General features: G+C 48.4%; 1 protein-coding gene across 1 annotated transcript in view; it reads right to left on the reverse strand.

Moving 5' to 3' along the window:
- Nucleotides 1–171: 171 nt before the first annotated feature.
- TRIM24 (tripartite motif containing 24) overlaps nt 172–27,644 on the reverse strand; it is a 73,798-nt gene continuing 46,325 nt past the window's right edge. The window contains exons 7-21 of the mRNA XM_038753553.1: nt 25,745–25,861; nt 22,669–22,783; nt 20,130–20,276; nt 17,816–17,933; nt 15,562–15,830; nt 14,070–14,243; nt 11,820–11,999; nt 10,870–11,005; nt 9,988–10,060; nt 8,898–9,063; nt 6,258–6,592; nt 3,703–3,835; nt 3,538–3,612; nt 1,672–1,821; nt 172–625 (exon numbers count right to left, since the gene is read on the reverse strand). Of these exons, the coding sequence (XP_038609481.1) occupies nt 416–625; nt 1,672–1,821; nt 3,538–3,612; nt 3,703–3,835; nt 6,258–6,592; nt 8,898–9,063; nt 9,988–10,060; nt 10,870–11,005; nt 11,820–11,999; nt 14,070–14,243; nt 15,562–15,830; nt 17,816–17,933; nt 20,130–20,276; nt 22,669–22,783; nt 25,745–25,861 (2,398 nt within the window). The 3' untranslated portion in view covers nt 172–415. The remainder of the gene's footprint in view (nt 626–1,671; nt 1,822–3,537; nt 3,613–3,702; nt 3,836–6,257; nt 6,593–8,897; nt 9,064–9,987; nt 10,061–10,869; nt 11,006–11,819; nt 12,000–14,069; nt 14,244–15,561; nt 15,831–17,815; nt 17,934–20,129; nt 20,277–22,668; nt 22,784–25,744; nt 25,862–27,644) is intronic.

The raw sequence follows: 27,644 nt of genomic DNA on the forward strand, positions 1-27,644 counted from the left end.
GCCACAAAGGGGCCGTGTGCTTTCACCACGGTGGCGGCATCCCAGGCAACGGGGGCGAATGCCACGGGACCGGCCGCAGGCCTCTGTTTAAGATGAAACTTAACACTTTCACACTTTCTTTCCGGCGACCGATCCCCACGTGGAGACGGCAGAAACCGTTCGGCTCGGAGCCGGGATGGAGTTTTTTTTAATCTCCCTGCTGTCGGAAAGATCCAAGCGGCCCTCTTCCCTGCTGGCTTTTTCTCCCGAGATCTTGGGGTGGGAAGATGCTTCCTTCCCGTCAGTGTTGGGGGGCAGGGAGGGGAAGAAGGGCTGAGAAAGGAGTAGAACACCCACAAACCCCCAGGTCCCAATCACGGGGGCTCCTCCCCGTCGGCGGGCCGGGCTTTTCCGAGCACCCGCCGGTGACGGCCGCTCACTTGAGCAGGAGCCGCTCGTCGAGGCTCTTGAGGCGTTTCTTCCGGGGCTGCACGATGTCGTCGTCCGAGTCGTCGCTCCGTCTGGTCTCTTCCGCTTCGCTCTTCACTTCCGGTTTGGGGAACTTCTTCTCGGGGTAGAGGTTTCTCAGGAGCTCTTCGAAATAGCTTTCGAGTTTGAGGCCGGCGCTGGCCACCTCCGAGTCGGGCTGCGGAGTGGAAAGGGAGCGACATTTCAAGCGAAATGGGTCGGGCAGCCCTCCAGCCTAGGGGAAAGGGTGGGGAGGAATGCCCCGGCAATTGAAACTAGGCCCGTTTCCGGACCGGCCGCGGGGATGTTTCTCTCCGGGCCGCGGAGGAGAGAGAATTCGGTCTGCGGGCGACTGAAAACAGACAACAGTGGGGCTGGGGACCACCACGAGGGTGGGAGCCAGACAGTGAAAACTGGCTCGGGGAGGCCAGTGAGAGTAGACGGGTTTTTACAGGGAACCACCTCCTCCCGGCTGGCTCTCTCGCCAGCGTCCAGACCACGTATCCAAGTAGCACGTGTAAAAAGAGTACTTCTAGTTTTCCACGGAGCTTCCATGTTGACTTTCACCGTCCTCAACCGGACAGTATTTGTGAAGCGCTTACTCTGCGCCAGGCACTGTACTATGCGCTGGGGCAGATAAAAATCGATCCGAATGGACACGGTCCCCGTCCCACATGAGGCTCCCGGTCTGGGTCCTAATCTCCGCTAATTGCCTGTTGCGTGACTGTGAGCCGGTCGCTTCACTTGGTTATCCCCACTTGACAGGGGAGAAAATGGAGGCCCAGAGAGGTCAAATGACTCGGCCCAGGCCCCCAGAGCTGGGAAATCGGGGTCTCCTGACGTCCAATCCTGCTTTTGGACTTGAGGAGCAATTGATTAAAAGGGGCAGAGGCGCAATGCAGCCCGAAGCCATTTCGGGATCTCTGGACTCCCTGCTTTCTCTGGGGAAGGAGAGTGAAGGGCTATATGTGAGCTTGGCTTCTTTAAACTGCCCGGTAGACTGCTTTAATCAACTCTCCCGTTTTCCTCTTGAGAAAGCCAAGCCTCAGAGGACGTCGGCTTGCTCGGTGCCCATAGCGAATCTCTCCTCTAGACTGTAAGTTCATTTTGAGCAGGGAACGTGGTCACTTAGTTCTGCTCTCCCAAGCGCTTTGTACAGCGCCCTGCTCAACAGATTGCACTGCATGGTTGATCCACAGTCCCACTGCTTCACTCCCACCTCACCTCATTGAACTCGGCGCAGTTTTGGAAAATCAGCTGGAAATCGGCCACAAAGTCTTCCGGCTTGTTGTACGTGGGGAAATTCACCTGGAGTCTCTTCTTGATGGTTGACAGGTCCATGGGTCTCTTAATGATCTTGTAGTAATCGGGCACCTTTGCAAAATCAATCGGAGAAGCCAATACAAACAACTGCCCGGCCAGCGGTGAGCAGGGCCAAATCCCGCTGCCTGGGAAAACTCGTTTCCCCTCATGGAAGTTCTAAGGGTCCCGTTGCTATGGGATAATCAGGTTTGGCGGGGGCTGGGGGGAGGAATCAAATGCTATGGATCTGCAGCCTTGCGGAATTTCGTACCATCTTAAAAGCGAAAAGCAGTGGTTAATGACGGTATCGGCAATGGATTATATCTTCCTCTAAACTGTAAGCTCGTCATGGGCAGGGAAAGTGTCTACCAACTCTGTTGTACTGGACTCTCTCAAGCACTTAGTACGGTGCTCTGCACACTGTAAGTGCTCAATACTATGATGATGATTAATATTTAGTACTCAGTTGTATTTACTGTTTACTCAGTTCAGAGCACTGAACTAAGTACTTAGGAAAGCAGTAATAGTAATTCTGATATTTGTAAGCACTTACTATATGCCAGGCATGGTACTAAGCGTTGGATGTACCTATCCATAATTCGATGGATAACGGAAAACATTCTTTTTAATGCCTGTTTCCCCCTCTAGATTGTGGGCAGCGAATGTGTCTACCAACTCTGTTACATTATAGTCTCCCAAGTGTTTAGAAGAGTACACAGTAAGCGCTCAATAAATACAAACGATTGATTGACACACTCCAGCCAAGAACCCTCTGGACCTGGTCAAGGATGGGATGAATGAAGCTGAGTAAAATGTGGGTGAAACTCTTATTCGAGACGCTCTCTGCTTTGCTTGAAAAACGGGACCAAACATGGTCACTGAGTTAGCCTTGGGTGGAACTCAGCAGCTGTCTGGATACTGTCTCAGCAGAGTAAATCCTAATTTACTCCGGCCAAATTGCTCTCCCCCCCGCCGCCGGCTCTCCCCCACCTCAACTGGATTATTTTATACTCACCCCAGTGCTTAGCACATAGTTAGTGCTTAACAAACATCACAATTAGTACCGTTGTTATTATGCTTCTATGTAATTTTCTGTATTTGTCTTGACTCCCTCGGTAGGCTGCCTGGGAGTCAGAAGAGCTGGGTTCTAATCCTGGCTCAGCCACGTGTCTGCTGTGTGGCTTTGGGTGAGTCACTTAACTTCTCCGTGCCTCTGTTACCTCATCTGTATACTGAGGAATTACATCCTGCTCCCTCTTAGATTGTGAACCCCATGTGGGACAGGGACTGAATCCAACCCGATGATCTTGAATTTACCCCAGTGCTTACAACAGTGCTTGTCACACAGCAAGCGCTTAGCAGGTGTCATAATTATTAATATTATCATGTCCGGATAGCAGAAGACAATGCCTCTACTTACTCTGCTTAAGACACAGTGGAAACTCACTGATCTGGACAATTCTAAACCTGCCAATAGAAGTGCAGTTCCTCCGGCCTCTGGGACAAGAGGAAGTTATCGGGGCCGTGCCTAGGGACCCGGATCCTGACAGAAAAATTCCATCACCTCTCTGGTTGTTACAGGAAGCATCATACTGCGGGGCCCATAAAGGAAACGGGATGTCTGAAGAGAGGAAGTGTAAACACGCTGGAGTAGTTTCGGAGTGCAAAGTGACCGAACGCTGGTTGGAAACAGCAGAGGACACCGGCCAGTTTCCCGCGGCTTTCCGCCGGTCCTGACGGTTGAAGCTGCTCCATTTGCGAACCGGACCCGAGCGAGGAGAGACTTACCGTGGGAGGAACTGGATCTTGGAAAGCCAAGCTCATTTCATGACAGTAAAGGAACAGGAGCAGCCGTTCGCACTTCTGGAAAGAGGATCGATGAAGTGGCAGTGAAAAAGAGAGCCGCACATCTAATTTGGGAACTGCGACACGTCAAAAACACTAGGAACTCACCCTTCGATCGATTGGCATCAATCCCTCGTGATCGTCCGTTTTCCTTTTCTCGGAATCCTGACTGGGATCATCGCAGTCGTATTCCACTTCTGGCTTGGATAAGTCCCGACAGAAGGTACAAATCCACTCTCCACTGAGGCGGGGGTGGGGGGGAGAAGACAGATGATTATCAGCCTCCTGTTGTGAGGAGTCTGTCTTAAGCGTGGCTTTCAGGAAGTTTTCCTTTCGGTCTCATTGTCCATTTTCTTGAGCTGGATCAAGGAGTCCAAACGGGCTTCCCACCAGGCCATGCCAAACTTCCCAATTCATCCCCCAGCCAATCCGCGGAGACGGGGAAGCCGCTGGAAGCTACATGATTTTGGGGAAAGTGGCAGGCTTATGAAGCAGGACTCCCAGGTTCTAGTTCCTCCCCTGGCCTGCCGTGTGATCGTGAGTGAGTCGCTTAACCTCTCTGTGCCTCTGTTTGCTCACCCATATAATGGGGATCACACATTCCTTTTCTCATACAGACCGCGAGCCCGGGAGGAACTGCTTCTAGACTGTGAGCCCACTGTTGGGTAGGGACCGTCTCTCTATGTTGCCAACTTGTCCTTCCCAAGCGCTTAGTCCAGTGCTCTGCACACAGTAAGCGCTCAATAAATACGATTGAATGAATGAATGAATGAATCAATCAATCAATCGTATTTATTGAGCGCTTACTGTGTGCAGAGCACTGGACTAAGCGCTCGGGAAGTACAAGTCGGCAACATATAGAGACAGTCCCTACCGAACAGCGGGCTCACAGTCTAGAAGGGGGAGACAGAGAACAAAACCAAAACCAAAACCAAACATACCCCAGACATCCCTAATCTCTTTCAAACTATTAACACTCCACTATTCTGAGTCAGGAACTTCCCAGGTGCCTAATTCATTGCTCTGCCTACAGTAAAAGCTCAGCTATCTGCTCCAGAAAAAATTGGTGCTCAATAAATTATGATGCCTTTCTAAACTATAACCTCATTTCAAATCTAATCACTACAGCTCCTTAGTATTCGTGCATCCTCTAGGCTGTAAATTCCAGGTGGGCAGGGAACGTGTCTACCAACTCGGTTATAATGTGCTCTCCCAAACGCTTAGTACAGCGTGGCTCAAGTGGAAAGAGCCCAGGCTTGGGAGTCAGAGGACACTCTGCCACTTAACAGCTGTGTGTTCTTGGGCAAGTCACTCAACTTATCTGTGCCTCAGTTACCTCATCTGTACAATGGGGACTAAGACTGTGAGCCCCACGTGGGGTAGGCTGACTACCTTGTATCTACGCCAGCGCTTAGAAGGGTGCTTGGCACAGAGTAAGCGCTTAACAAATACCATAATTATTATTACAGTGCTCTGCACCCACACAGTAAGTGGTCAACTAATACAACTCATTGATATCTCAGTAAATTAGGTTATGTGTGTGTATTATTTGTACACATGGGCAGAGTATATTCTCTGCTTTGTTCACTTAACCTTTGAAGTGAACACCTGCCTATGGATGCTTGTCCTATTGGTAGGTTTTTTGTTTGTTTTATTGTTTTTTTAATGGCATTTATTATAAGCATTTATTCCTGCCAGGTACTGTACTAAGTACTGGGGTAGATACGAGCCAGTCAGGTTGGACACAGTCTATGTCCTACATGGGGCTCACAGTCTCCATTCCCATTTTAGAGCTGAGGGAAGTGAGCCACAGAGAAACGAAGTGACTTGCCCAAGGTCACACAGCAGACAAGTGATGGAGCCAGAATTAGAACCTAGGTCCTTCTGACTCCCTCGCCTGTGCTCTATCCACTGGGCCACACTACTTCTGTCCTAATGGCATGACCCTTGAGCTCAGAGGCAAGAGTCTTCTCTTCCTCTTTAATTTTCTCTGGAGTGTCCACTTCAAGGGCCCCTCCGCAAATCCTGACTGACCCGCATTTGAAAATCCAATCTTCAAACTGTAATATTTCACACCTACAGAAATTACCTTGGAGTTCAGCCAGGTAGCATGTTTTACAAAATAACATACTCACTGCACTTAAACGCTCACAGGAAATTGCTTGTTTGTATTCGCACAATAACAGAAACAGAGGTAATAACAGTATTCTCTGCTTTGAGAAAATGGATAGACATTCAGCCCACTGGTTTTCATTCCAAACATTTTGTTTATAATCCGTATAAAGTCATTTCATGACTTTGTATGTGTCTGAGCTGATTACACTGCATCTACCTCAGCGCTTAGCCCAGTGCTCGGCATAGAGTCGGCGCTCACTACACAATATTTTCAGCATTATCGTCATCACTACTGGGAGGCTATTCCCATATTCTTTCGGTTGGCTCAACCGGTCAACAATCCAGGCCAGCCTGGCTTCCCCGTTAGACTGTAAGCTCTGTGGGGGCAGAGTCTGGGCCTTTGACCTCACGGAGTCCCCACACCTCAGGCTGATGGAAGAAGGTGGCAGGCCCAGAAGTGGGAGGCCAGAGCCCCAGACGGCCGACTTCCAAACTTCCCGGAAGACATCCCCCCTCCGACGCCAAAGGGCCCGAGACCGGAGGCTGACCTGGGGAAGCTCATGAGCGTCGGCACGTGGCAGGAGAGGTGGAACACCTTGGGACACTTCTCGCAGCACAGGAGTTCCCCCCCGTTCTGACACACGGCACACCAGTCCTCGTTGGGATCCTCCTCCTTCCGGCTTTCCCCGCCGTGGAGCGGTGACTTCTGCGTAGCCCCGATCCAGGCCGCCTTCCCGTTGGCCGCCGCCGTCCCGGCCTGGCGGAGGCCGGGCCGGTCCCCGGTGCTATCTGGGGCGTCCGTTCTGAGGGCCCCGTCCTCCGGCGGGGAGCTGTGACTGCTATCCAGGAGAAGGGAGGTGAGTATACTTCTTGAGAAGTTGGTCTGGGCGGGAGACGGGAGGGAGAGTTTGAGAAGGATCAGGGTTATTCTCGAAGCGCGGCTGGTGACAGCGAGACCCCGCGGCCGCCTCCCCCCACCCTCGCCCCAAAATCTGGCTGCGGGAAGGAGCCAGGCTTGGTTCTCCACACAGGACTGGCTCGGGGTTGCGGGCCTAGAGAAGCAGCGTGGCTCGGTGGAAAGAGCCCGGGCTTTGGAGTCAGAGGTCACGGGTTCAAATCCCGGCTCTGCCAACTGTCAGCTGTGTGACTTTGGGCAAGTCATTTCACTTCTCTGAGCCTCAGTTCCCTCATGGGGATTAAGACTGTGAGCCCCCCGTGGGACAACCTGATCACCTTGTAACCTCCCCAGCGCTTTGAACAGTGCTTTGCACATAGTAAGCACTTACAAATACCATCATCATCATCATTATTATTATTATTATTATTACTGGCAGAGTCTCCCCAACACTGGGAGAAGGGGCACAAGAACAAATAACACTGAGCAGGACTCTGAGCCCCATGTGGGATAGGGGATGGGTCCAACCTAATTCACTTCTATTTACCCCACTGCTTAAGCAGTTTGTAAAAAATACCATAAAATAAAGCAGGCCGTTCAAGCCCATAGAGGCTGGTGTTGGTGAGAAAGGGGAAATGAGAGGTTGACGGGAATAAGATGTTACATAGTTATATGTAGATGTTATATATATATATATATATATATATAAATATATATCTACATATATATATACATATACATATACATATATGTAGATGTTATATCTATGTTATATATAGATGTTACATAGTTATATTGTACTCTCCCAAGCGCTTAGTACAGTGCTCTGCAAACAATAAGCGCTCTATAAATACAACTGGCTGACAAGCAGAAGGGCACGGGAGTTAGCGGACTGTCTGGAAGTGTCTATGTCGAGGAAATGATTTTTTCTCCAACAGCCCCTCCGTGGCCCTGAGGACAGGTGTCCGGAAAGACACATCAATCAATCAACCAATCGCGTTTATTGAGCGCTTACTGTGTGCAGAGCACTGTACTAAGCACTTGGGAAGTACAAGTTGGCAGCATATAGAGACAGTCCCTACCCAACAGTGGGCTCACAGTCTAAAAGGGGAAGACAGAGAACAAAACCAAACATACTAACAAAATAAAATAAATAGAATAGATATGTACAAGTAAAATAAATAAATAAATAAATATACATATGTTTGTACATATTTATTACTCTATTTATTTATTTATCCACATCACTTAGACCCTGCTAGCAATCTGCTTGTCTCTGCTGGAGAAAGAATCCTGGGCTGGATAGACCTCTGGCTCACTCAAGACGGCAGGCGCTTACGGTTCTATGATGATGACGACGACGGTATTTGTTGAGCGCTTACTATGCTGCAACTCCTACATCTACAAGCGCTTAGTACAGTGCTCTGCACACAGTAAGTGCTCAATAAATACAATTGAATTGAATGAAGCCAGGAAGGGCAACACGCTCGTTGTAGACAGGGAATGTGTCTAATAATAATAATGGCATTTATTAAGAGCTTACTATGTGCAAAGCACATAGTCTGCCAACTCTTGGAATGTACTGTCCCAAGCACTTAGCACAGTGCTCTCTGCACACAGTAAGTGCTCAATAAATACCACTGACTGACTGATTCTTATTATTGTACTCTGCTATTTCCCTTCTCCCTAATCTATTTTAATGTCTGTCTCCCCTTCCAGACTGTAAGTAACATGGGGGCAGAGATCGCACCTATCAACTCTGTTGTACTGCACTTTCCCAAGCACTTAGTCCAAGTGCTCACCATGCAGAAAGCGCTCACCAAGTACCAATACGTGTGTACATATTAGCTTTCGTGTTTAAAGCTGGAAACACCTCCATTGCTTCCTAAATGAGACTTAATAGCATTAAGACCAAACTCTTTGCTGACAGCGTGGAAGAGGAAGATTCCCCCAAATAAAACAATTCATTTTTAATGCTCCTTTCGCCTCTCCCTTGGGGGCATTAGAATCTCTCCTTGGTACAGTGCTTGGCTCATAGTAAGCACCTGACAAATACCCTAATTATTATTAGGAATAGTATTACTATTATTATTACTATTGGATGGGAACTGGGTTTCATGACTGTGAGCCCACTGTTGGGTAGGGACTGTCTCTATATGTTGCCAACTTGTACTTCCCAAGCACTTAGTACAGTGCTCTGCACACAGTAAGCGCTCAATAAATACGATTGATTGATTGACTGATTGAAAGGCAACCCCTTTCCGCCTTTCCTGCCCCTTGAGAGGAATCTTACATTGGGTCTAGGTTCTTCCTCCGTTTCTTGCTTCACGACAACAACGGGAAAATCGTAGTTTTCGTGAGGCCCGCTGCTCTCTTGTTTGATCCGGATCGGCTCCAGCATGACGACGGGAACTTTGTGGGTAGAGTCGGCTCCTGTCGGTTTGCTGGAGGAACCGGAGCTGGAGGGGAGGGAAAGGGAAAAGAAAGGACTGTGATACTTTCACAGCGCCTAAGAATGCCCCCGGCCTCGTTTTCTGGAAACCCTCGTCTCTCGACGTCTTTATCAAAAACAGCAGCGAGCAAGCATGCTGTTGAGACATTCCATCGCAAATTCCATCGCGGCACCAGGTAAGCTTTGGGGGACAACTGGGATCCCTAAAAAGTGGGAAGGGGGGGCCGGAGGAAATCCTCAAACCCCACAGAACTGGAATTCCTCAGCACTCTACCAGTCTGCTCCTCTCTGGCAAACCTCCTAGCATCCCTGTTATAGTCTCCCAAATGCTTAGTACAGTGCTCTGCACACTGTGAGTGCTCAATAAATACCACTGGTTGATTGATTTATCCAGTGGGGGGGAGTGGGGGGAGGCAAAAAAGATGTAAATCCCACCTCCCTTTGGTGAGTCCATAGAGACGGCCCCTTCCCTTGTTCCGAGGAGGCAAAAAGGAATCACTGAATTTGGATTTTCAAAAGACTTACTCCAAAGGGCCAAGCTTACTCTCCGCGTCCCTGCCGACTGTATCGAGAACCCAGGGAGCTGTTTTTTCCCCGCGAGACGATTGTTCGGGACGATAACCGACTGCTCGCTGGGAAAGGGACTTAGAAGGAGAAGTCCAAATTATACTTCCCAAGCACTTAGTACAGTGCCCTGCACACAGTAAGTGCTCAATAAATACGATTGATGATGATGATGATGATGAAGTCCGGCAGGACAGCGCCAGAGCCGGCGACGGGGCCGAGAAATTTCTTGCCTGAGGAAGCTGTTTAGAACGACGGAGAGACATCGGCGAAGGCGATGTCCTGAATGGGGCCCAGGAACGGCTGCGTTGAGGTCAAGAGAGGCTTGTGCACGAATTTGGATTGGAGGCCAGTTGTAGAGACTTACCTCCCTCTGCTCCCAACGCTGGAGGCACTCGGGGAGCGAATCGGGGGGTGGACGCTAGTCATCGTTACCGGCCCTGAAAGAGTCGGATGAGAAAGAGGGAAAGAGTTGGGGGACGCAGAGCGAATTTCCTCAGCTCCATGGACCGCCAGTCGAAAGCCCCAACGGGGTACTTCGACTCTCGGCTCTGCTGATTCGGGTACCGCATGAGAATTTTCTAGCAGCCCTGCAAAAGCTTCTGTTAATTCCAGATCTTCAAACTGATCGAACTTTCCTTTGGGATTAAATGTTGTTTTTCATAGTTTGTAAGGAGAAGCAGTTTCCACTGACCCCTGTGCTCTCGTAGCAGGAACAGAGTAATACCCTTACCCTCCTTCTCTCCTTCCTATCCACAGATCACAGCCAGACTTTGCCGGGGTGGGGTGGGGTCTTTTTATTCTATATCTCCCCAATCCAGGAGGAGGGATTCCGAGGTGACCTCTCTGACCGCAGCAATGTCCTCCCTGGGGATTATATATTCCAAAGCTAGCTGAACCTTAGCTGAAACCCTGGAATGGACGGCTAACGGGAGGCTGCAGATGTTTCCGACTTGACAACGCTGGACCACCCCAGACCCTCACGTGCTGGGAGAGCGGATGTCTCTACATTTCTACGTCCCGCATTTTAGTCTCAGTGAACCGACTTCATTCCTGGAAATGGACGGCGGACCCCAGGAGAAACCTGGGACGGCTGCTCCAAAGTTCCAAGCAGACCTTGAGCTCATCCATGGGCAAGGAATGTGTCTACCGAATCAGTTGCACTGTGTGTTCCCAAGCACTCTTTCCAGTGTTCTGTGCACAGTAAATGCTCAATAAGTACCAACTGATTAATTAATGAACAGTGTACCTGAGAGGCCCGGAGATGGCACAGATGAATTGGGTGACTGCACTGTCCTGTTTGAAGGGGGTCTCGGTTGGTTATGCTCCATGCTGCCATCTTTCCTCAAAACGGGGTCCAGGATAATAGTGCTTGAACAGTCAATCTTGAAACACACACACACACACAAAAATAGGCTGTTAGAGTTGGGTGGAACTACTATCCTGGACATCTGACATTTGGAAGCTGAGGTACACAGAACTGTAAGAGTGGATACGACTGCCCTCTTCGATGAGGGCTCCTTGACTGTGAAGTAAAAAACACGCTCATGTTGTATCACATTTTTAAGAATTTTGGATCACAGACTTCCCATAACACAGCAGAATTACAGGACTTGAAACGTCTCAGTGTTCTACCTTGGTTGAATATATCTGGAATCTCCAGTCCAGAGATTAAGTAGGAAAAGAAAGAAATCGTGGGAAGCAACGTGGCTCCTAGGAGGGGCCTAATGGCCTATAGTGCAATCTAATTTGGTTGTTCACCTTGAACGGGCGGGGATGGGAGAGGAGAAGATTCATTCATTCAATCGTATTTATTGAGCGCTTACTGTGTGCAGAGCAGTGTACTAAGCGCTTGGGAAGTAGAAGACGGGTGCCACCCTGCCCACAATGGTTGAATTGCCCAGGATCGATTAGTAGGATGTTCGTGTCATTTTCCAAAACTCAAATCACACCCGTTCCTATCAGCTACATGGACAAGCAGCATGACTTCACATGTGCCTGCACGGCCCACGGGTTGGGAAAACATAATCAACTTTTTTTCCACATCCCGGATAGTCCCTCTAAATTGGGGCCCAAAGCCCATTAATGAGGCGGCCCAACCTTTTCATCACCCCTTTCTGGCCCTCCGAGTTCGGTGCACTTGGGGGATTCTAAATTCAGTGATAACTAGGAACGGAGGTTGGCTCTAGGAAATCTTACGTCGGGAAGAGACGGAAGGGTATAGGTGCTTCCCATGGGGGAATTCAGATCGATCATGGGGAGACCGAACGTCTTCCCATCCAAACCGGCGGCACTGGTGATGGTGGGGCTGGAAGGTGTGGCAGTTGTGCTGCTAGCGCTCGATGGGGCAGCGGCTGCTTGGCCGCTACTGATCTGCCACTGAGGGAAAGAGAACAGAGAGATCATTTTTGTCATCGGCCCCCCCCCCGGGCTGGGGGTCAGGATCGAAATGGTCTCCCGTATCGGTTGGCAAAGTTTTCCCACAACCGTGTTCCTGCCTCACGAGCCAACCGGCACCTTGTCTTGCTGCCGCCTCTTAAATTATTAACGATAGCAATAATGATCATTGCGGTATTTGTTAAGCGCTTACCATGTGCCAAGCACTGTTCTAAGGACTGGTGTAGATACAAGTCATTCAGGTTGAACACAGTCTCTGTCCCACATGAGGCTCACACTCTTAATCCCCATTTTACAGATGAGGGAACTGAAGCCCGGGGAAATTAAGTGACTTGCCCAAGGTCACGCAGCAGATAGGTGGCGGATTTTTGCAAGAATAAATAATTCCTCTATTTTGATCGGGGTGGGGTGGAAATAACAGGATTTCCTTCTCAGATATGAATGGTAACAGGTCACCCCCTTGACTAGCTGGGGTGATTTCTGTGAAAATCCTACCTAGAGAGAGGGAGATGGACTAGAAGATCTCAGAACTGACCGCCGTTCCTCCCTCTGCCTAGAAATTCTCTGGCTTTCTCATTCATTCATTCATTCAATCGCATTTATTGAGCACTTACTTGTGCAGAGCACTGTACTAAGCGCTTGGGAAGTACAATTTGGCAACATATAGAGACGGTCCCTACCCTACAGCGGGCTCACAGTCTAGAAGAGCAATGACACCTGTCTCTGATGCCTTCCTAAAAAGAGCCACCTCCTCTGGGAGATAATCCCCAATTAATCCCTCTCCTACCTCGCTCGGCCAAGCAAACAGCCAAGTTAGAGGCCAGAAGCCCCTGAGGGGCAGGGTCCATTGCGTGAACTGATTATTGTCTCGGCCCCAGTCTTTGTTACCCAGTTAATTTTAATAAACACTCAAATTAATCATCTCAGGACTCATATGTAAAGGTCTCTGTTACAGATGTACTTGTCCATTTCAGTCCATTAGTTATTATTCCTGTCATTCTCTTCACTACTGTCTCATCTCAGGGGGCTTGTCTTCTATTATCCTGAGGCCACTTAAGCATCGCATCATTTCCTTCTGCAGACTGGAACCCAAGTCCTTAATCTGGGGCGCTGCACATGGTAGATGCTCAAATACTGTTGATGAAGAGGATGGAAACCCTTGTAAGTTTTCTTCCAGGCCTATGATAGTGTGGATTAATGGGCAGAGCACGGGCCTGGGAATTAGAAGGACCTGGGTTCTAATCCTGGCTCTGTCACTTGTCTGCTGGGTGACCTCATTTCTCTGTGCCTCAGTTGCCTCATCGGTAAAATAGGGATTAAGACTGTGAGCTCCACAAGGGACAACCCGGTCACCTTGTATCCCCCCCAGCGCTTAGAACAGTGCTGGACACATAGGAAGTGCTTAACCAATACCATCATTATTATTATTATTACTATTATTGAGCTCAATGAAGGGTGTTCACACCCTCAGGATTCCTGGAGTGTTTCATTTGACAACCCTCAGGGAGGGCCTGATTGAAGAGATTTATGGGGAGCCCCTCCATTAAACCCAGTAAAGAAGCAATATGGCCTAATGGAAAGAGCCCAGGCCTGGGAGTTTAAGGTCAGACGCACTCCCGCTCTGCCACTCGCCAGCTGGGCAAGTCCATTCACTTCTCGGTGACTGGGTTTCCTCATCTATAAAATGGGGATTCACTGCTTGCCAATCAATCAATCAATCAATCGTATTTATTGAGCGCTTACTGTGTGCAGAGCACTGTACTAAGAACTTGGGAAGTACAAGTCCTCCCTCCTCTGACCGTGAGTCTCATGGGGGACACGGACTGCGCCCGACCTGATTATCCTGAAACTGTCACAATGTGTGACACGCAGTAAGTGCTTAAATATCATTGCTAATATTATTATTTTATGTTGCATTCAGTGACTTGGGACTGGATGGAACAAGTGCCGTTTCTTGTTTCCTCGCCTAACCTGAAACGATGGAAAGATGTAAAAGCAATTTGGACTTTTTTTTCATCTACAGAAAGGAGGGAGAGTGGGGTTAATCATTACCTGTTTTATGGCTTGCTGGGCCAAAAACGCCATCTGCAACGGGTTGGGTTTTACAGCCGGCCGTGGTAGGTTCTGGTTTGGAGGAAATCTCAGTTGCGAAGGATGAGGAGGAAGTACTGGACCATTCGGCCTAGGGTTGTGGTTCTGAAAGTTTATCAGACGAGGAGGGGGCTGCTGAAAAAGAAGCAGTGATTGTTTCATGAGCAAGAAAAGACACTGTAGAAACCCTTCAGTGCTTTACTCGGTAAGGGGAACAAAAATAATCTCTCTACCCCATTCTGCCTGCAAAAGACAACTGAAATCATGCCCCGACGAGGGGCGATGGGACTCCTGCAGGGGACCTGCCCCCCGGCACTAAACTGGAACCATTTTGGAAAAGCTAAGTCAGCGGGGTGAGGGACAATTTTCCTGTTGCTACTCACAAGCTGGGGGCCAGTTTACTCTGTCCATGGAAAACCAGCTTCCAAAAAAAGAAATGGGGATTTCCAGACAGACATTCCCCAAACCTCCTGAAGAGAGAGAATTGTGTCAGGATTTTGTTTCTCCCTAGAACTTCACTGATTGTCCAATTCCTGCCCTTTTCCTTCTCCTCCAGAAACACATCCAATTCCACGTTTGTATGAGAGCGTGTGGTTAGTCAATGAGGAGGGAACGTTCTTCTGACAATGTCAGCCTGTTGGGGCTCAGCGTGCCACATTATGGAAGTGTTTGCGGGTGGCAACAGGGTGAGCACTGACTTTTCTGTGCCTCGGTTTACGCGTCTGTACCGTGGGCATCCGATACTTGTTCTCCCTACTCAGACAATGAGCGCCATGTGGGACAGGGACTGTGTCCAACCTAATCATCTAGAGAAGCAGCGTGGCTCAGTGGAAGGAGCACGGGCTTTGAAGTCAGAGGTCATGGGTTCAAATCCCGGCTCCGCCAATTGTCAGCTGTGTGACTCTGGGCAAGTCACATCACTTCTCTGGGCCTCAGTTCCCTCATCTGTAAAATGGGGATGAAGACTGTGAGCTCCCTGTGGGACAACCTCATCACCTTGTAACCTCCCCAGCGCTTAGAACAGTGCTTTGCACACAGTAAGCGCTTAATAAATACCATCATTATTATTATCTTGAATCTACCCTAATGCTTAGTACAGTGCTTGGCACACAGTAAGCACTTAAATACCACCATTTTTATTACTTCAATGTGGGCTTTTCTTCATGGCAGGCTCTGAAGGACCTCAAGTTTCACCCTCTAGGGGAACTGGGTGCAGAAGAAAATTAGTCTGTGAGCCCACTGTTGGGTAGGGACTGTCTCTATATGTTGCCAATTTGTACTTCCCAAGCGCTTAGTACAGTGCTCTGCACATAGTAAGCGCTCAATAAATACGATTGATGATGATGATGATGATGATTAGTAAACTTGACTTGAAATCTCAGTGATTTCTTCTTCATTTTTAGGGGGAAGAATTCTGAAGCAGCATGGCCTAGTGGAAAGACTCCGGGCCTACCTGATGGGAGTTGGCGGGCTGCTGGACGGCGCCCTGCGCCCTGGGGCTCGGTAACGGCCCGGGCACGCTCCTCCGCTGCACCTGCTGCCTCTGCGCCATAACTTGCTGCTGCATGTGCTGGAGGCGTAACTGGGCGAGGCTGATCTGGGTGGGGAACTTGGACAGCTGGTTGGGAGCGAAGGCGCCCGTGGGCTGGGCGCTCGGCTCCACCGCCGGTGTCTGCTTCGGGAGATGGGGCTGGCTTTCCTTATCTTCGATGACCAGAGAGCCTGATGGGAAAGAAAACGCCAGGATTGAGTGGAAGCTTCCCGAGAGTTGACGTTTCCCCCTCGGAGCAGGGGTGGTTCCCGACCCTCTTTGCCCGGGCTCGCAATTCCATTACCGATTCGACGCTTCCATCGACCCTCTCCCTCCCTTGGGGGCATCTGCCGGAAGGAATCTGCCAGATTCTTGAACGGTAACCGCAAATCCCCGCAAAGACCCAGGACAAACCGTTCCTCAGAGAGGTCAATGGTGGGCATCATTTTCTCCTGGGTGGGGGGCCCTGTACAAACGGTGTATATGTCAGGGGAGAATCTCTAAGCACTGGAATTCCTTGCAATCGACTGTGGCAATCCTCGAGAGGTCACCTGTTCCAGTCCCCTGTCTCCGCCATGCAGAGGGCCTAAATGGCCTTGGAGATTGGCTGCCTATTCTCGTTTTAAGGACCTCTGGAAGAGAGGAGTCCTCAATCTGCCTTATTCCCACACTGAAACACCATTCCACGTCACCAGTTCTTTCTCAGAGCCAAATGACCTCTCTAGTTTCCTCTGGTTTGGCAGAAAGGATATGCGTTCAGTACCTACTGAGTGCAGTGCACAGTGCTCAGCACTTGGGAAAGTAAAACAGAAAGGACTCAGTCCAAAACCCAAACCTAATCCACATGATTATCACAACCCAAAGGCCATGTTTTGTAACAAAAGGGTCAAAAGACAAACCACCTCACAATACATACCAACCCTGTGTCTATCCCAGCGCTTAGAACGGTGCCTGGCACATAGTAAGTGCTTAACAAATACTTTCAAAAAAAATATTAATAAATCATTACCGGAGGGACTCCAGAGAAAATATTTCCACGGCAAGGAACAGAACCGAGAACGCTTTTCTACATGGGGGGCTGGTATTGTTTCCAAATGCACTTTTCAGTTGCCACGGGATAAGGCTGATTTTATGCTGCCACTGCAGATAAGACCCACCGGCTGGATGTTGGAGCTGTGGGGACATCTCTCAATCGAACATTCAATGGCATTTATTGAGAATCTGATACAAGAGAGTTGACAGACACACTTCTTGCCTATAATGAACAGGCTCACACTGGGATCAGGCCTTCCCCGGAAGCTTGATTCCCAGGTGTAATCTTGGGCTTCACCTGTCTTTCGCCCCACCTCTCACCCTGTTGCAGCCCAGGGCAACCTCCTGAGTTCAGGCCGCCCAGAAAGAACTGGGGCTGCCGTGCCAGCTGATTACCAGCTGTCAATCACAGAGACGGGCCAATCGGGGGAAGCCCAGGCTAACGTTAACCGGCAAACGACGACATTTTGGCAAAAATACTTCCGACTAAGCCCCTTGGGCGGGCTGAATCGTGTTGCGAGAAGGCGGCCGACCATGTATGACCCGACCCTTTCAGCTTTTCCGTTCCTGTCCCGCCGTCGACCCCCGGCCCACGTCCTCCCCCTGGCCCGGAATGCCCTCCCTCCGCACAACCGCCAAGCTAGCTCTCTTCCTCCCTTCAAAGCCCTACTGAGAGCTCACCTCCTCCAGGAGGCCTTCCCACACTGAGCCCCCTTTTTCCTCTCCTTCTCCCCATCTCCCCCACCCTACCTCCTTCCCTTCCTCACAGCACCTGTATATATGTTTGTACAGATTTATTACCCTATTTATTTTACTGGTACATATTTACTATTCTATTTATTTTGTTAATGATGCGCATCTAGCTTCATTTTTATTTATTCTGGTGACTTGACACCTGTCCACATGCTTTGTTTTGTTGTCTGTCTCCCCCTTCTAGACTGTGAGCCCGTTGTTGGGTAGGGACCATCTCTATATGTTGCCAACTTGTACTTCCCAAGCGCTCAGTACAGTGCTCTGCACACAGTAAGCGCTCGATAAATACGATTCAATGAATGAATGAATGAATGAATATGGCCATGCAGATTGTCAGAGGTGGACGGCCGCACTGATGTGGCTCTCGGGGCCAGCGGGAGGAACGTCTTACCGAGGTTGAAAATGTTTTGGGCCCAGAAGCTGGGATCACAGTGAAACTGGATGGAGGTGTTGGTCGCCGGCGAAGCATCGCACCGGGCTCGCAGGAGGTATCGCAGCCGATAGGTAATCTGGAAGGACGGGGAGAGACGAAGAACGTGGATTTGTTCCGGACCAGAGAATGAGCTGCTGAATGTTTGGTGTTGGGGCAAACTCTCCGCTAGATCACCAGCTCCTGCTAGAAAGGTCTGGGATGTTGGGGAGCCGTGGCAGGGGCTGTCACATGGGACTGATTTCATTTTCTCATTCTCTCTCTCCGCCCTTCCCCTCCCACCCGCAACTGGCTTGGCCTCAAATCAGAGGGGAAGGAAAACTCCTCCAGAGCTGAGCAGGAGTATGGTGTGAACGGGACACGCGGTCGACTCGCAAACGCTCGCAGTCGGGGGAGTGCGGACTGGGGTGCTCTGGGCCGGGCAATCTGAAAGTCGGCAAGGGGGGGAAAAGAAATACAGAAGTGAAAGAAAGCCCTTCACTCCTCCGTAAGCAGTCGATGAGAGGAAACGGACCCCTTATGAATACCAGGAACAGAAACACAAGTTTCTGTTGTTCTACTGAAGGGGGAAGCAGACTTGCCAGAGGAGGGCTCAAATCCACGACTCGGACCGTGTAGCATGGAAACGTTTTTAGGTAAAATTGCACGACAAATCCACATAGCTGCAGAAAGAACCCGTGAAAAGAGACAGACGCGGGGCCGGGGCGGGGGGCTCGGCAATTACCATTCTGGCCGGCGAGGGGCTGTGGCAACTAGCCAAACCCACCAGTGTTTCCTCAGCAGCTGGATAATTCGTGCTAAAGCGAAGCTGATCGGTCTTTTGAAATCACCCGACCACTATAGTTGGGTTAGTGTGCCATTAGGATGCCGGGAGGCGGAGCTAATAAATACCAAACCAGACGGACGGTACCCCCAATGGATTGGTGGTGACAGACTTTTGTTCTCTTCTCAAGTGATCCCTTCCCTACCTCAAAGGGAAAACCAGGATCTACTCCCGGCTCTGCCTCTTGTCTGCTGTGTGACCATGGGCAAGTCACTTCACTTCCCCGGGCCTGTTACCTCACCTGTTAAATGAGGATGAAGACTGGGAGCCCCATGTGGGACATGGACTGCTTCCCCAGCGCTTACAACAGTGCCTGGCACGTAGCAAGCGCTTAACAGATGCCATTCGAAAAATACACAAACAAATCATTAAAATATAAAATGGGAGGATCGAAGAGGTAGCAACGATAATCCTGTCTTGGCTTTCTATGACGCCACCATCACGTCGCTTCCTTCAACTTACAAGCGGACGCATTCCGTGGAGGTGTTTTTGCAAAATGTAGCTTCCTCTGGCCGTACCTTTTTTTTAGACAAGGTGGCTCACGCTACATGGTTGTGAGTTGACAGAGGCAGATCAGGACGTAAGAAAACGCATAAATAATGTTCTCTTGATTACTTAATCCTTGTGGATTGGCACCCACTCTTGAAAACCCTGGCATAGCAGACGTTGTGTAGGAGGCCAAACATCAGCACCTGGATTCCAGCAGAGGCTATTATTACTAATAATAGTAATAATAACAATGGTACTTGTTAAGCATTTACTATGTACCAAGCACTGTTTCTGAATCTCCCTCTCACCATCCTCACTCACCCTTCCATGCCTCTTTCCTCTCTGCGGTGGATTTTCGAATTCTTTCGGCAAAACTCGTCAATACCGAGTAGGTTTGCTGTTCAGTTAAGGTGACCAGTACCCAGCTACTTTGGCGGCTAGCTCCGAATCCTGAATTACCGTTTGATGCAGGAGGGACTTTCCCCCTCTAGACTGTAAACTCATCGTGGGCAGGGAACGTGTCTGTTTATTGTTATACTGCCCTCTCCCCCCGAGCGCTTAGTACAATGTTCTGCGCACAGAAAGTGCTCAATAAATCCAAATGACTGACTGACTTTGCTCCTGCCCGGTTTCGGTGATTGGGCTGTGGGCCGATACCAAGATAGATACAGTGGGATAGATACCAGGTAATCAGTTTGGATACATTCCCTGCCCCGAACGGGGTTCACAGTCTACGTAAGGAGGGAATGACTCTCCATTTTATATAGATGAGGAAACTCAGGTCCAGAGACGTGAGTGACTTGCCCAAGGTCACACAGCAGACGAGTGGCAGAGCCAGGCTCCCTGACTCCGAGGCCCGGGGTCTTTCTGACTAGGCTACGCTGTTTCTCCAACAGGGAAGTATGGAAATAAATATAAATAGGAGGAGGGAACTTCCAGAAAGTGCCGAGGCTTCTCCCTTACCAGGCGCTTGCTGTATAGCAACGCTGTGCTGCTGCTGCTGGAAACCGCCCATTTGGAAAAATGCATGACGTGCTCCAGCTGTTTGGAAAGTCCGGCTACCTCCTGCTGCTGCTGCAGCAGTTTCATCCGGTGATCCTTGGCCAGACTCTGAAAGTGAGAAAACAGTTCTCAGGCAGATGCGCTGGCAACACAATGCTCCCCCAGCCCTGGCTCCTTTGGGGGAACCACAAAATGGAACAGGCCTCAGAGGACCAAGAGATGCCCGTCTTTAGAACACCTCACAAAAAAGGTTTGCTCGGGGCAAACGATCCCTGTCAGCGTGGTGTCGTGGGTACGGCATATTTACTATTCTATTTTGTTAATGATGTGCAACTAGCGTTACTTCTATTTATTCTGATGACTTGACAATTGTCCACATGTTTTGTTTTATTGTCTGTCTCCCCCTTCTAGACTGTGAGCCCGTTGCTGGGTAGGGACCGTCTTTATATGTCGCCGACTTGTACTTCCCAAGCACTTAGTACAGTGCTCTGCACACAGTAAGCGCTCAATAAATATGATTGATTGAATGAATGAATGAGCACAGGTTTGGAAGTCAGAAGGTCACGGGTTCTAAACCCGGCTCTGCCACTTGTCTGCTGGGTGGCCTCGGGCAAGTCACTTCACTTCTCTGTGGCTCTGTTACCTCATCAATGGGGATTGACAATGTGAGCCCCATGTGGGACAGGGACTGTGTCCAACCCAATTTGCTTGTATCCTCCCCAGCGCTTAACAAAAACCACAATTATTATTATTTATTATTAGGAGGCCTTCTCTTTCAAGCTAGAGGCCGTGGGCTGGTCCTGTCCCGGGATAAGGGCCGGGATCAGCAGTGTGGCTTAGTGGCTAGAGCACAGGTCTGGGAATCAGAAGACCTGGGTTCTCATCCCGGCTGCGTGACTTCTGCTGTGTGACCTTGGGCCAGTCACTTCGCTTCTCTGAGCCTCAGTTCGCTCATCTGCAAAATGGGGATTCCATACCTGTTCTCCCTCCTGCTTAGACTCTGAACCCCACTTTGGCACTGATTATTGTGTATCTACGCCAGTGCTTAGTACAGTGCTTGGCATATAAAAAGCGCTTAACAAATACCACAATTATTATTACTATTATTATTCATTCAATCAATTGTATTTATTACGCCCTTGCAGAGAACTGTACTAACTGTACAATAAACAGTGACATTCCCTGTTTACAATGAGCTCACAGTCTACACGGGGGAGCCAGACATCAACACAAATAAATAAAACTGCAGATAAGTGTCAGGGTGACACAGAATGGAGTTGGAGATGAGGAAAAGTTTGGATAGCTCCCAATCAAAAAGGCCTGTCGAACCCTTATTGGCGACTAAACCATTTGAATCTCCCTCTCACCATCCCCACTCACCCTCCCATGTCTCTTTCCTCTCTGCGGTGGATTTTCAAATTCTTTCGGCAAAACTCATCAATACTGAGTAGGTTTGCTGTTCAGCTAAGGTGATCAGTACCCAGCTATTTTGGCGGCTAGCTCCGAATCCTGAATTACCATTTTATCCATGAGGGATTCCCCCCTCTAGACTGTAAACTCATCGTGGGCAGGGAACGTATCTGTTTATTGTTATATTGCACTCTCCCGAGCACTTAGTACAATGTTCTGCACACAGAAAGCGCTCAATAAATCCAAATGACTGACTGACTTTGCTCCTGCCCCGTTTTGGTGATTGGGCCGTGGGCAGAGTTTTGAGGCCATGCTGCTGCTTCTAAAATGCCCATTAGTCGAGCTTTCTGATGCTGGATCTCACTATCCTGCCCACAGTTCGAGTTTCTTCTGTCTTTTGAGCAGACTTCTATTTCCCCTTCCTCTCCCCCTCGTCTCCCTCTCCATCCCCCCCACCTTACCTCCTTCCCTTCCCCACAGCACCTGTATATACGTATATATGTTTGCACGTATTTATTACTCTATTTATATATTTATCTTCCTTGTACATATCTATTCTATTTATTTTATTTTGTTAGTATGTTTGGTTTCGGTCTCTGTCTCCCCCTTCTAGACTGTGAGCCCGCTGTTGGGTAGGGACCGTCTCTAGACGTTGCCAACTTGGACTTCCCAAGCGCTTAGTACAGTGCTCTGCACACAGTAAGCGCTCAATAAATACGACTGATTGATATTTCCCGAGGCCTGACCTACTGAGACATTGCACCGCTTAATGACTCAACTGTTTCTAAGGAAAATCCACGGGATGTAATGCATCATCGTTATGTCTAAATCCTCTATCAGGCCAGACAGAAGGAGAATTGGAACCCAAGGACAGAAATGGTGTTAGGGAAACGTCAGCCAACCGACCAATAGATACCTCGGGAGGATTCACTTTTGGGTCCGATCTGTTCGAAACTGGAGCCCCGGTGGCTTGGCATCATTTTTGGACAGCACGGGCTTTGTATGGAATTCGGAGGGGGGTGATTTTCCGACCCGTTATTACGCGACACTGGACAGAGCCCCGAGCCGCTGGGCTCCTGAGGCAACTTACCTCCAGCTGATGTAGCAGAGCTTTTCCTTTTTTGTTGATTTCTACCATCAAGGTAAATATAGCAACTTTAATATCCTGCTCCACTTGCTTTTGATTTTGATTGACTTCAATTATTCTGGAAATTCAAGCGACAGAAAGGGACCCAGTTTGAAGTCACGGACGGCTCACGGTAAAAATTCAAATTTGAAATAAATGGCGTTATTTGTAATCTGTTATGTACCCGACGGTAGCTTGAATCTCTCAATCAATCAATGCCACGTACTGGATGCTTACTGTGTGCAGAACAATCGTCCATGGTAGTTACTGAGGTGCTTACTACGTGCAAAGCACTGTCCTAAGTGCTTGGAAAAGTACACTACAATGGAATTAGCAGACATGTTCCCTGCCCATAATGAGCTTGAAGTCTAGAGGAGTGAAATACAAAACAAGAGGGTTGCTCTCAGAGGTCAAATGAACTCCCTCGGCCACAAACTGAGACAAGTGGCTCGAGAAGCGGGGTAGAGCAGGGGCCTGGGACAGTCAGAGGACCACGATTCTGATCCGAACCCTGACACGTGTCTGCTCTGTGTGACACTGGGCAAGTCACTTCACGTATTTATTACTCTATTTATTTATTTTACTTGTACATATTTATTCTACTTATTTTATTTTGTTAATATGTTTGGTTTTGTTCTCCGTCTCCCCCTTCTAGACTGGGAGCCCGCTGTCAGGTAGGGACCGTCTCTGGATGTTGCCAACTTGGACTTCCCAAGCGCTTAGTCCAGTGCTCTGCACACGGTAAGCGCTCAATAAATGCGACTGAATGAATGAATGAATGAACGGGCCTCAGTTACCTTATCTGTAAAATGAGGATTAAGTCCGGGACCACCACGTGGGACAACCTGATCACTTGGTATCTATCCCAGAGCTTAGAACAGGGCTTGGCACAGAGTAAGTGCTTAACAAATACCGTCATTATTATTGTTATATATTATTACGTGTATTTAGCTATAATTCTATTTATCTATTCTAATGGTATTGACACCTGTCTACTTGTTTTGTTGTTTGTCTCCCCCTTCTAGACTGTGAGCCCGTTGTTGGTTAGGGACCGCCTCTATATGTAACCGACTTGTACTTCCCAAGCGCTTAGTGCAGTGCTCTGCACACAGTAAGCGCTCAATAAATCATCAATCATCATCAATCGTATTTACTGAGCGCTTACTGTGTGCAGAGCACTGTACTAAGCGCTTGGGAAGTACAAGTTGGCAACATATAGAGACAGTCCCTACCCAACAGTGGGCTCCCAGTCTAAAAGATAAATACGATTGAATGAATGAACGAATGAATGAGGGACAAGGACTAAACCGAACCTGATTACCTTGTATCTACCCCAGCACTTAGAAAAGTGTTTGGAACATAGTAAGCACTTAATGAGTTCCATAATTATTATTAAATGGCTGTGAAGGCAAATACTTCCCAAGCGCTTAGTACAGTGCTCTGCACGCAGTAAGCGCTCCAAAAATATGACTGAATGAATGAATGGGGCAGTCACCAAGCTGCATCATGGATACCAGGAGGCAATGTGGAAGTTCCTTGTGAGCAGGGAATGTGTCAACCAACTCTGTTATCTTATATTCTCCCATGCACTTAGTATACTGCTCGGCATGTAGTAGGCCCTCAATAAGTACCATTTTTTTTATGGTACTCACTAGGCGCTTCCTATGTTCCAGCACTGTTCTAAACGCTGGGGTAGATACAAGACAATCGGGCTGGACACAGTCCCTGTCCCACATAATAATAATAATAATAATGATGACGGCATTTGTTAAGCGCTTACTACGTGCAAAGCACTGTTCTAAGCGCTGGAGGGGATACAAGGTGATCAGATTGCAGTCTTCATCCCCATTTGACAGATGAGGGAACTGAGGCTCAGAGAAGTGAAGTGACTTGCCCAAGGTCACACAGCAGACGTGGCGGAGCCGGGATTAGAACCCATGACCTGACTCCAAAGCCCACGCTCTTTCCACTGAGCTACGCTGCTTCTCACGTTCACATGAACGTCTGTGCCTCAGTCACCTCATCTGTACTTCCCAAACGCTTAGTACAGTACTCTGCACACAGTAAGCGCTCAATAAATATGATTGAATGAATGAATGAATGTGTAAAATGGGGAAACTGTGAGCCCCCCTGTGGTACAAGAACCGCGTCCAACCCAATTTGCTTGTATCTACCCCAGTGTTTAGTACAGTGCCTGGCACATAGTAAGCACTTAAATTCCATAATTATTATTATTATTATTATTATATTTCTGAAGGACATGTGACGAATATATTTTCACTTTTGTCATTTATGGGTTGTGCATGCTTTTGAGAGTCTGTCTGGCCCATTGACTGCAAAACCAAGGATTATTTCTGTTTAGGGACTCTGTCTTTCGCCTCTTGGAACTCATGGCTTTGCTTGGTAAAAAGTACAGTGCAAGATGTGACATTCAGCATCAGAAAGCTCTCCTAAAGGGCATTTAAGTCGAAGCAGTATGGCCTCAGTAGTCTGCCCACAGTAAGCGCTCAATAAATACCCCTGACGATTTCTGACGGTCTCCCTGTTCTAATCTACAGTTCTAATGGTCACCCTAAGGGCCCATCAGAAACAAGTACTTGGAAAACATCTTCCTATAGCACACGCCAAAGGGATATCTGGAGATTTCACGCCGGGAAATCTTCCAAATCTGCCCAAGAGAATAGTTTCACCAAAAGATGAGTCCCCTGTAATCAATCAATCCGTCAATCAATCGCATTTATTGAGCGCTTACTGTGTGCACAGCACTGTACTAAGCGCTTGGGAAGTACAAGTTGGCAACATATAGAGACAGTCCCTACCCAACAGTGGGCTCAGTCTAGAAGGCGGAGACAGAGAACAAAACCAAACATATTAACAAAATAAAATAGAATAGAAATGTACAAGTAAAATAAATAGAGTAATAAATATGTACAAACATATATACATATATACAGGTGCTGTGGGGAAGGGAAGGAGGTAAGACGGGGGGAAGGAGAGAGTGGGCGAGGGGGAGAGGAACACGAGTACCGCAAATCGTTACCTATTTTGGATCTGATTCCCTGTGAATTTGATGTACTTGTTTTTTTCCATCAGCTTTGTGATTAATGTGTCAATGATGACTTTCTGGTTCTGAAAAGCTTCTTCAATGAATTGATACCTGTGGAACACAATTTGGTCACGTTAACGGGAGAGGCCGAAAGCCGGGAAAAACCGCTTGAAAGGCAGAGACCAAACACACAAAAAAAACACCTGGTAATCCTGACCATCTAGAATAGCTTGTGGCAATCATCATCATCATCATCAATCGTATTTATTGAGCGCTTACTGTGTGCAGAGCACTGTACTAAGCGCTTGGGAAGTACAAATTGGCAACATATAGAGACAGTCCCTGCCCAACAGTGGGCTCACAGTCTAAAAGGGGGAGACAGAGAACAAAACCAAACATACTAACAAAATAAAATAAATAGAATAGATATGTACAAGTAAAATAAATAGAGTAATAAATATGTACAAACATATATACATATATACAGGTGCTGTAGGGAAGGGAAGGAGGTAAGATGGGGGGGATGGAGAGGGGGACGAGGGGGAGAGGAGGGAAGGGGCTCAGTCTGGGCCCAATCATCTTGGACTGGGAGCCCCATGTGGGACAGGGACTGTGTCTGACAGTGCTTGTCAGTTAAGTGCTTAACAAATACCAGTTACTATCATTATTATTATCTTGATTTATATTCAAAGCAAATTTTAGTGGAATGGGTTCTCCACCTATGGCTTCAGTGGAAAGCCTCCTCAGAAAAACAGGAATCTGTTTAAGCTCTACCACAAGTGGAAATATTAAGAGACCATCTCTGTCTTTCAACCAGGTCTTGGCCTGTGTGATTTTATCTGACCACAGAGCCAGTTGATTTAAATACCACCTTCTGTATTATTCTAAAAGAAGCATTCATTCATTTATTCATTCATTCAATCGTATTTATTGAGCGCTTACTGTGTGCAGAGCACTGTACTAAGCGCTTGGGAAGTACAAGTTGGCAACATATAGAGACTGTTGGTCCCTACCCAACAGTGGGCTCACAGTCTAGAAGGGGGAGACAGAGAACAAAACAGAACATATTAACAAAATAAAATAAATAGAATAAATATGTACAAGTAAAATAGAGTAAGAAATACGTACAAACATATATACAGGTTATATATACATATATATGTATGTATGTATATATGTTATATATACATATATAACAGAAGCAGCAGTATGGCCTAAGGGAAAGATCTACTTCCCTCCCCACCTGTGAAGCTCCGGCTTTGTTCCCAACCTGCTTCCTCTCCTCACCCAGGACCAGATTCCCCTGAATTTGTACCCCTTTCCCTGCAGCCCACAAACCAGGAATGGGCACTGGGGGCAGGGGGCATATTTTCGGAGCTGACAAAGCCTCAACTCTTCTTCCTGGGCGAGTTCGCCCGAACAGGCTGTTCCTCAAACTTTGGGAGACTGAGCAGAACCACTGCAAGAATCGACTCTCTGGTGGACGCTGCCTTTGGGGGGAATTTGGGATCAGATTTTATGGAATGGTTTCATTCATTCCCTATATTTCTACAAAGCTGCCCCGCCTTTGTCTATCTGGCATGCTATTTCACTTTCACCTAGGTTCGGTTCGAGCCACTTGACATCGGGCAGTGGCCCTGGGAGGGAGAATGGCTACACCTTGAAACAAGTTCGGAGTCCGGGAATCTATTCATCATTCGTTCCCGCTCGAGGGAGCCGATCTAACAGCAAGATCGTGGACTACTACTGCAGTCCCCGGATTCGATGGTGTTTCCAAACTCTTTGCTCCTAAGTTTCTGGGCCTACTTTCCAGATCAGTGGGAATTGGGCCTGTACTTCCATATCACCTCTGGAAAACTGGGCATGGCCACGGGGAATGACCTTGGCTTTTCTG

Source organism: Tachyglossus aculeatus, chromosome 11, assembly GCF_015852505.1.
Source record: "Tachyglossus aculeatus isolate mTacAcu1 chromosome 11, mTacAcu1.pri, whole genome shotgun sequence".
NCBI lineage: Eukaryota > Metazoa > Chordata > Mammalia > Monotremata > Tachyglossidae > Tachyglossus > Tachyglossus aculeatus.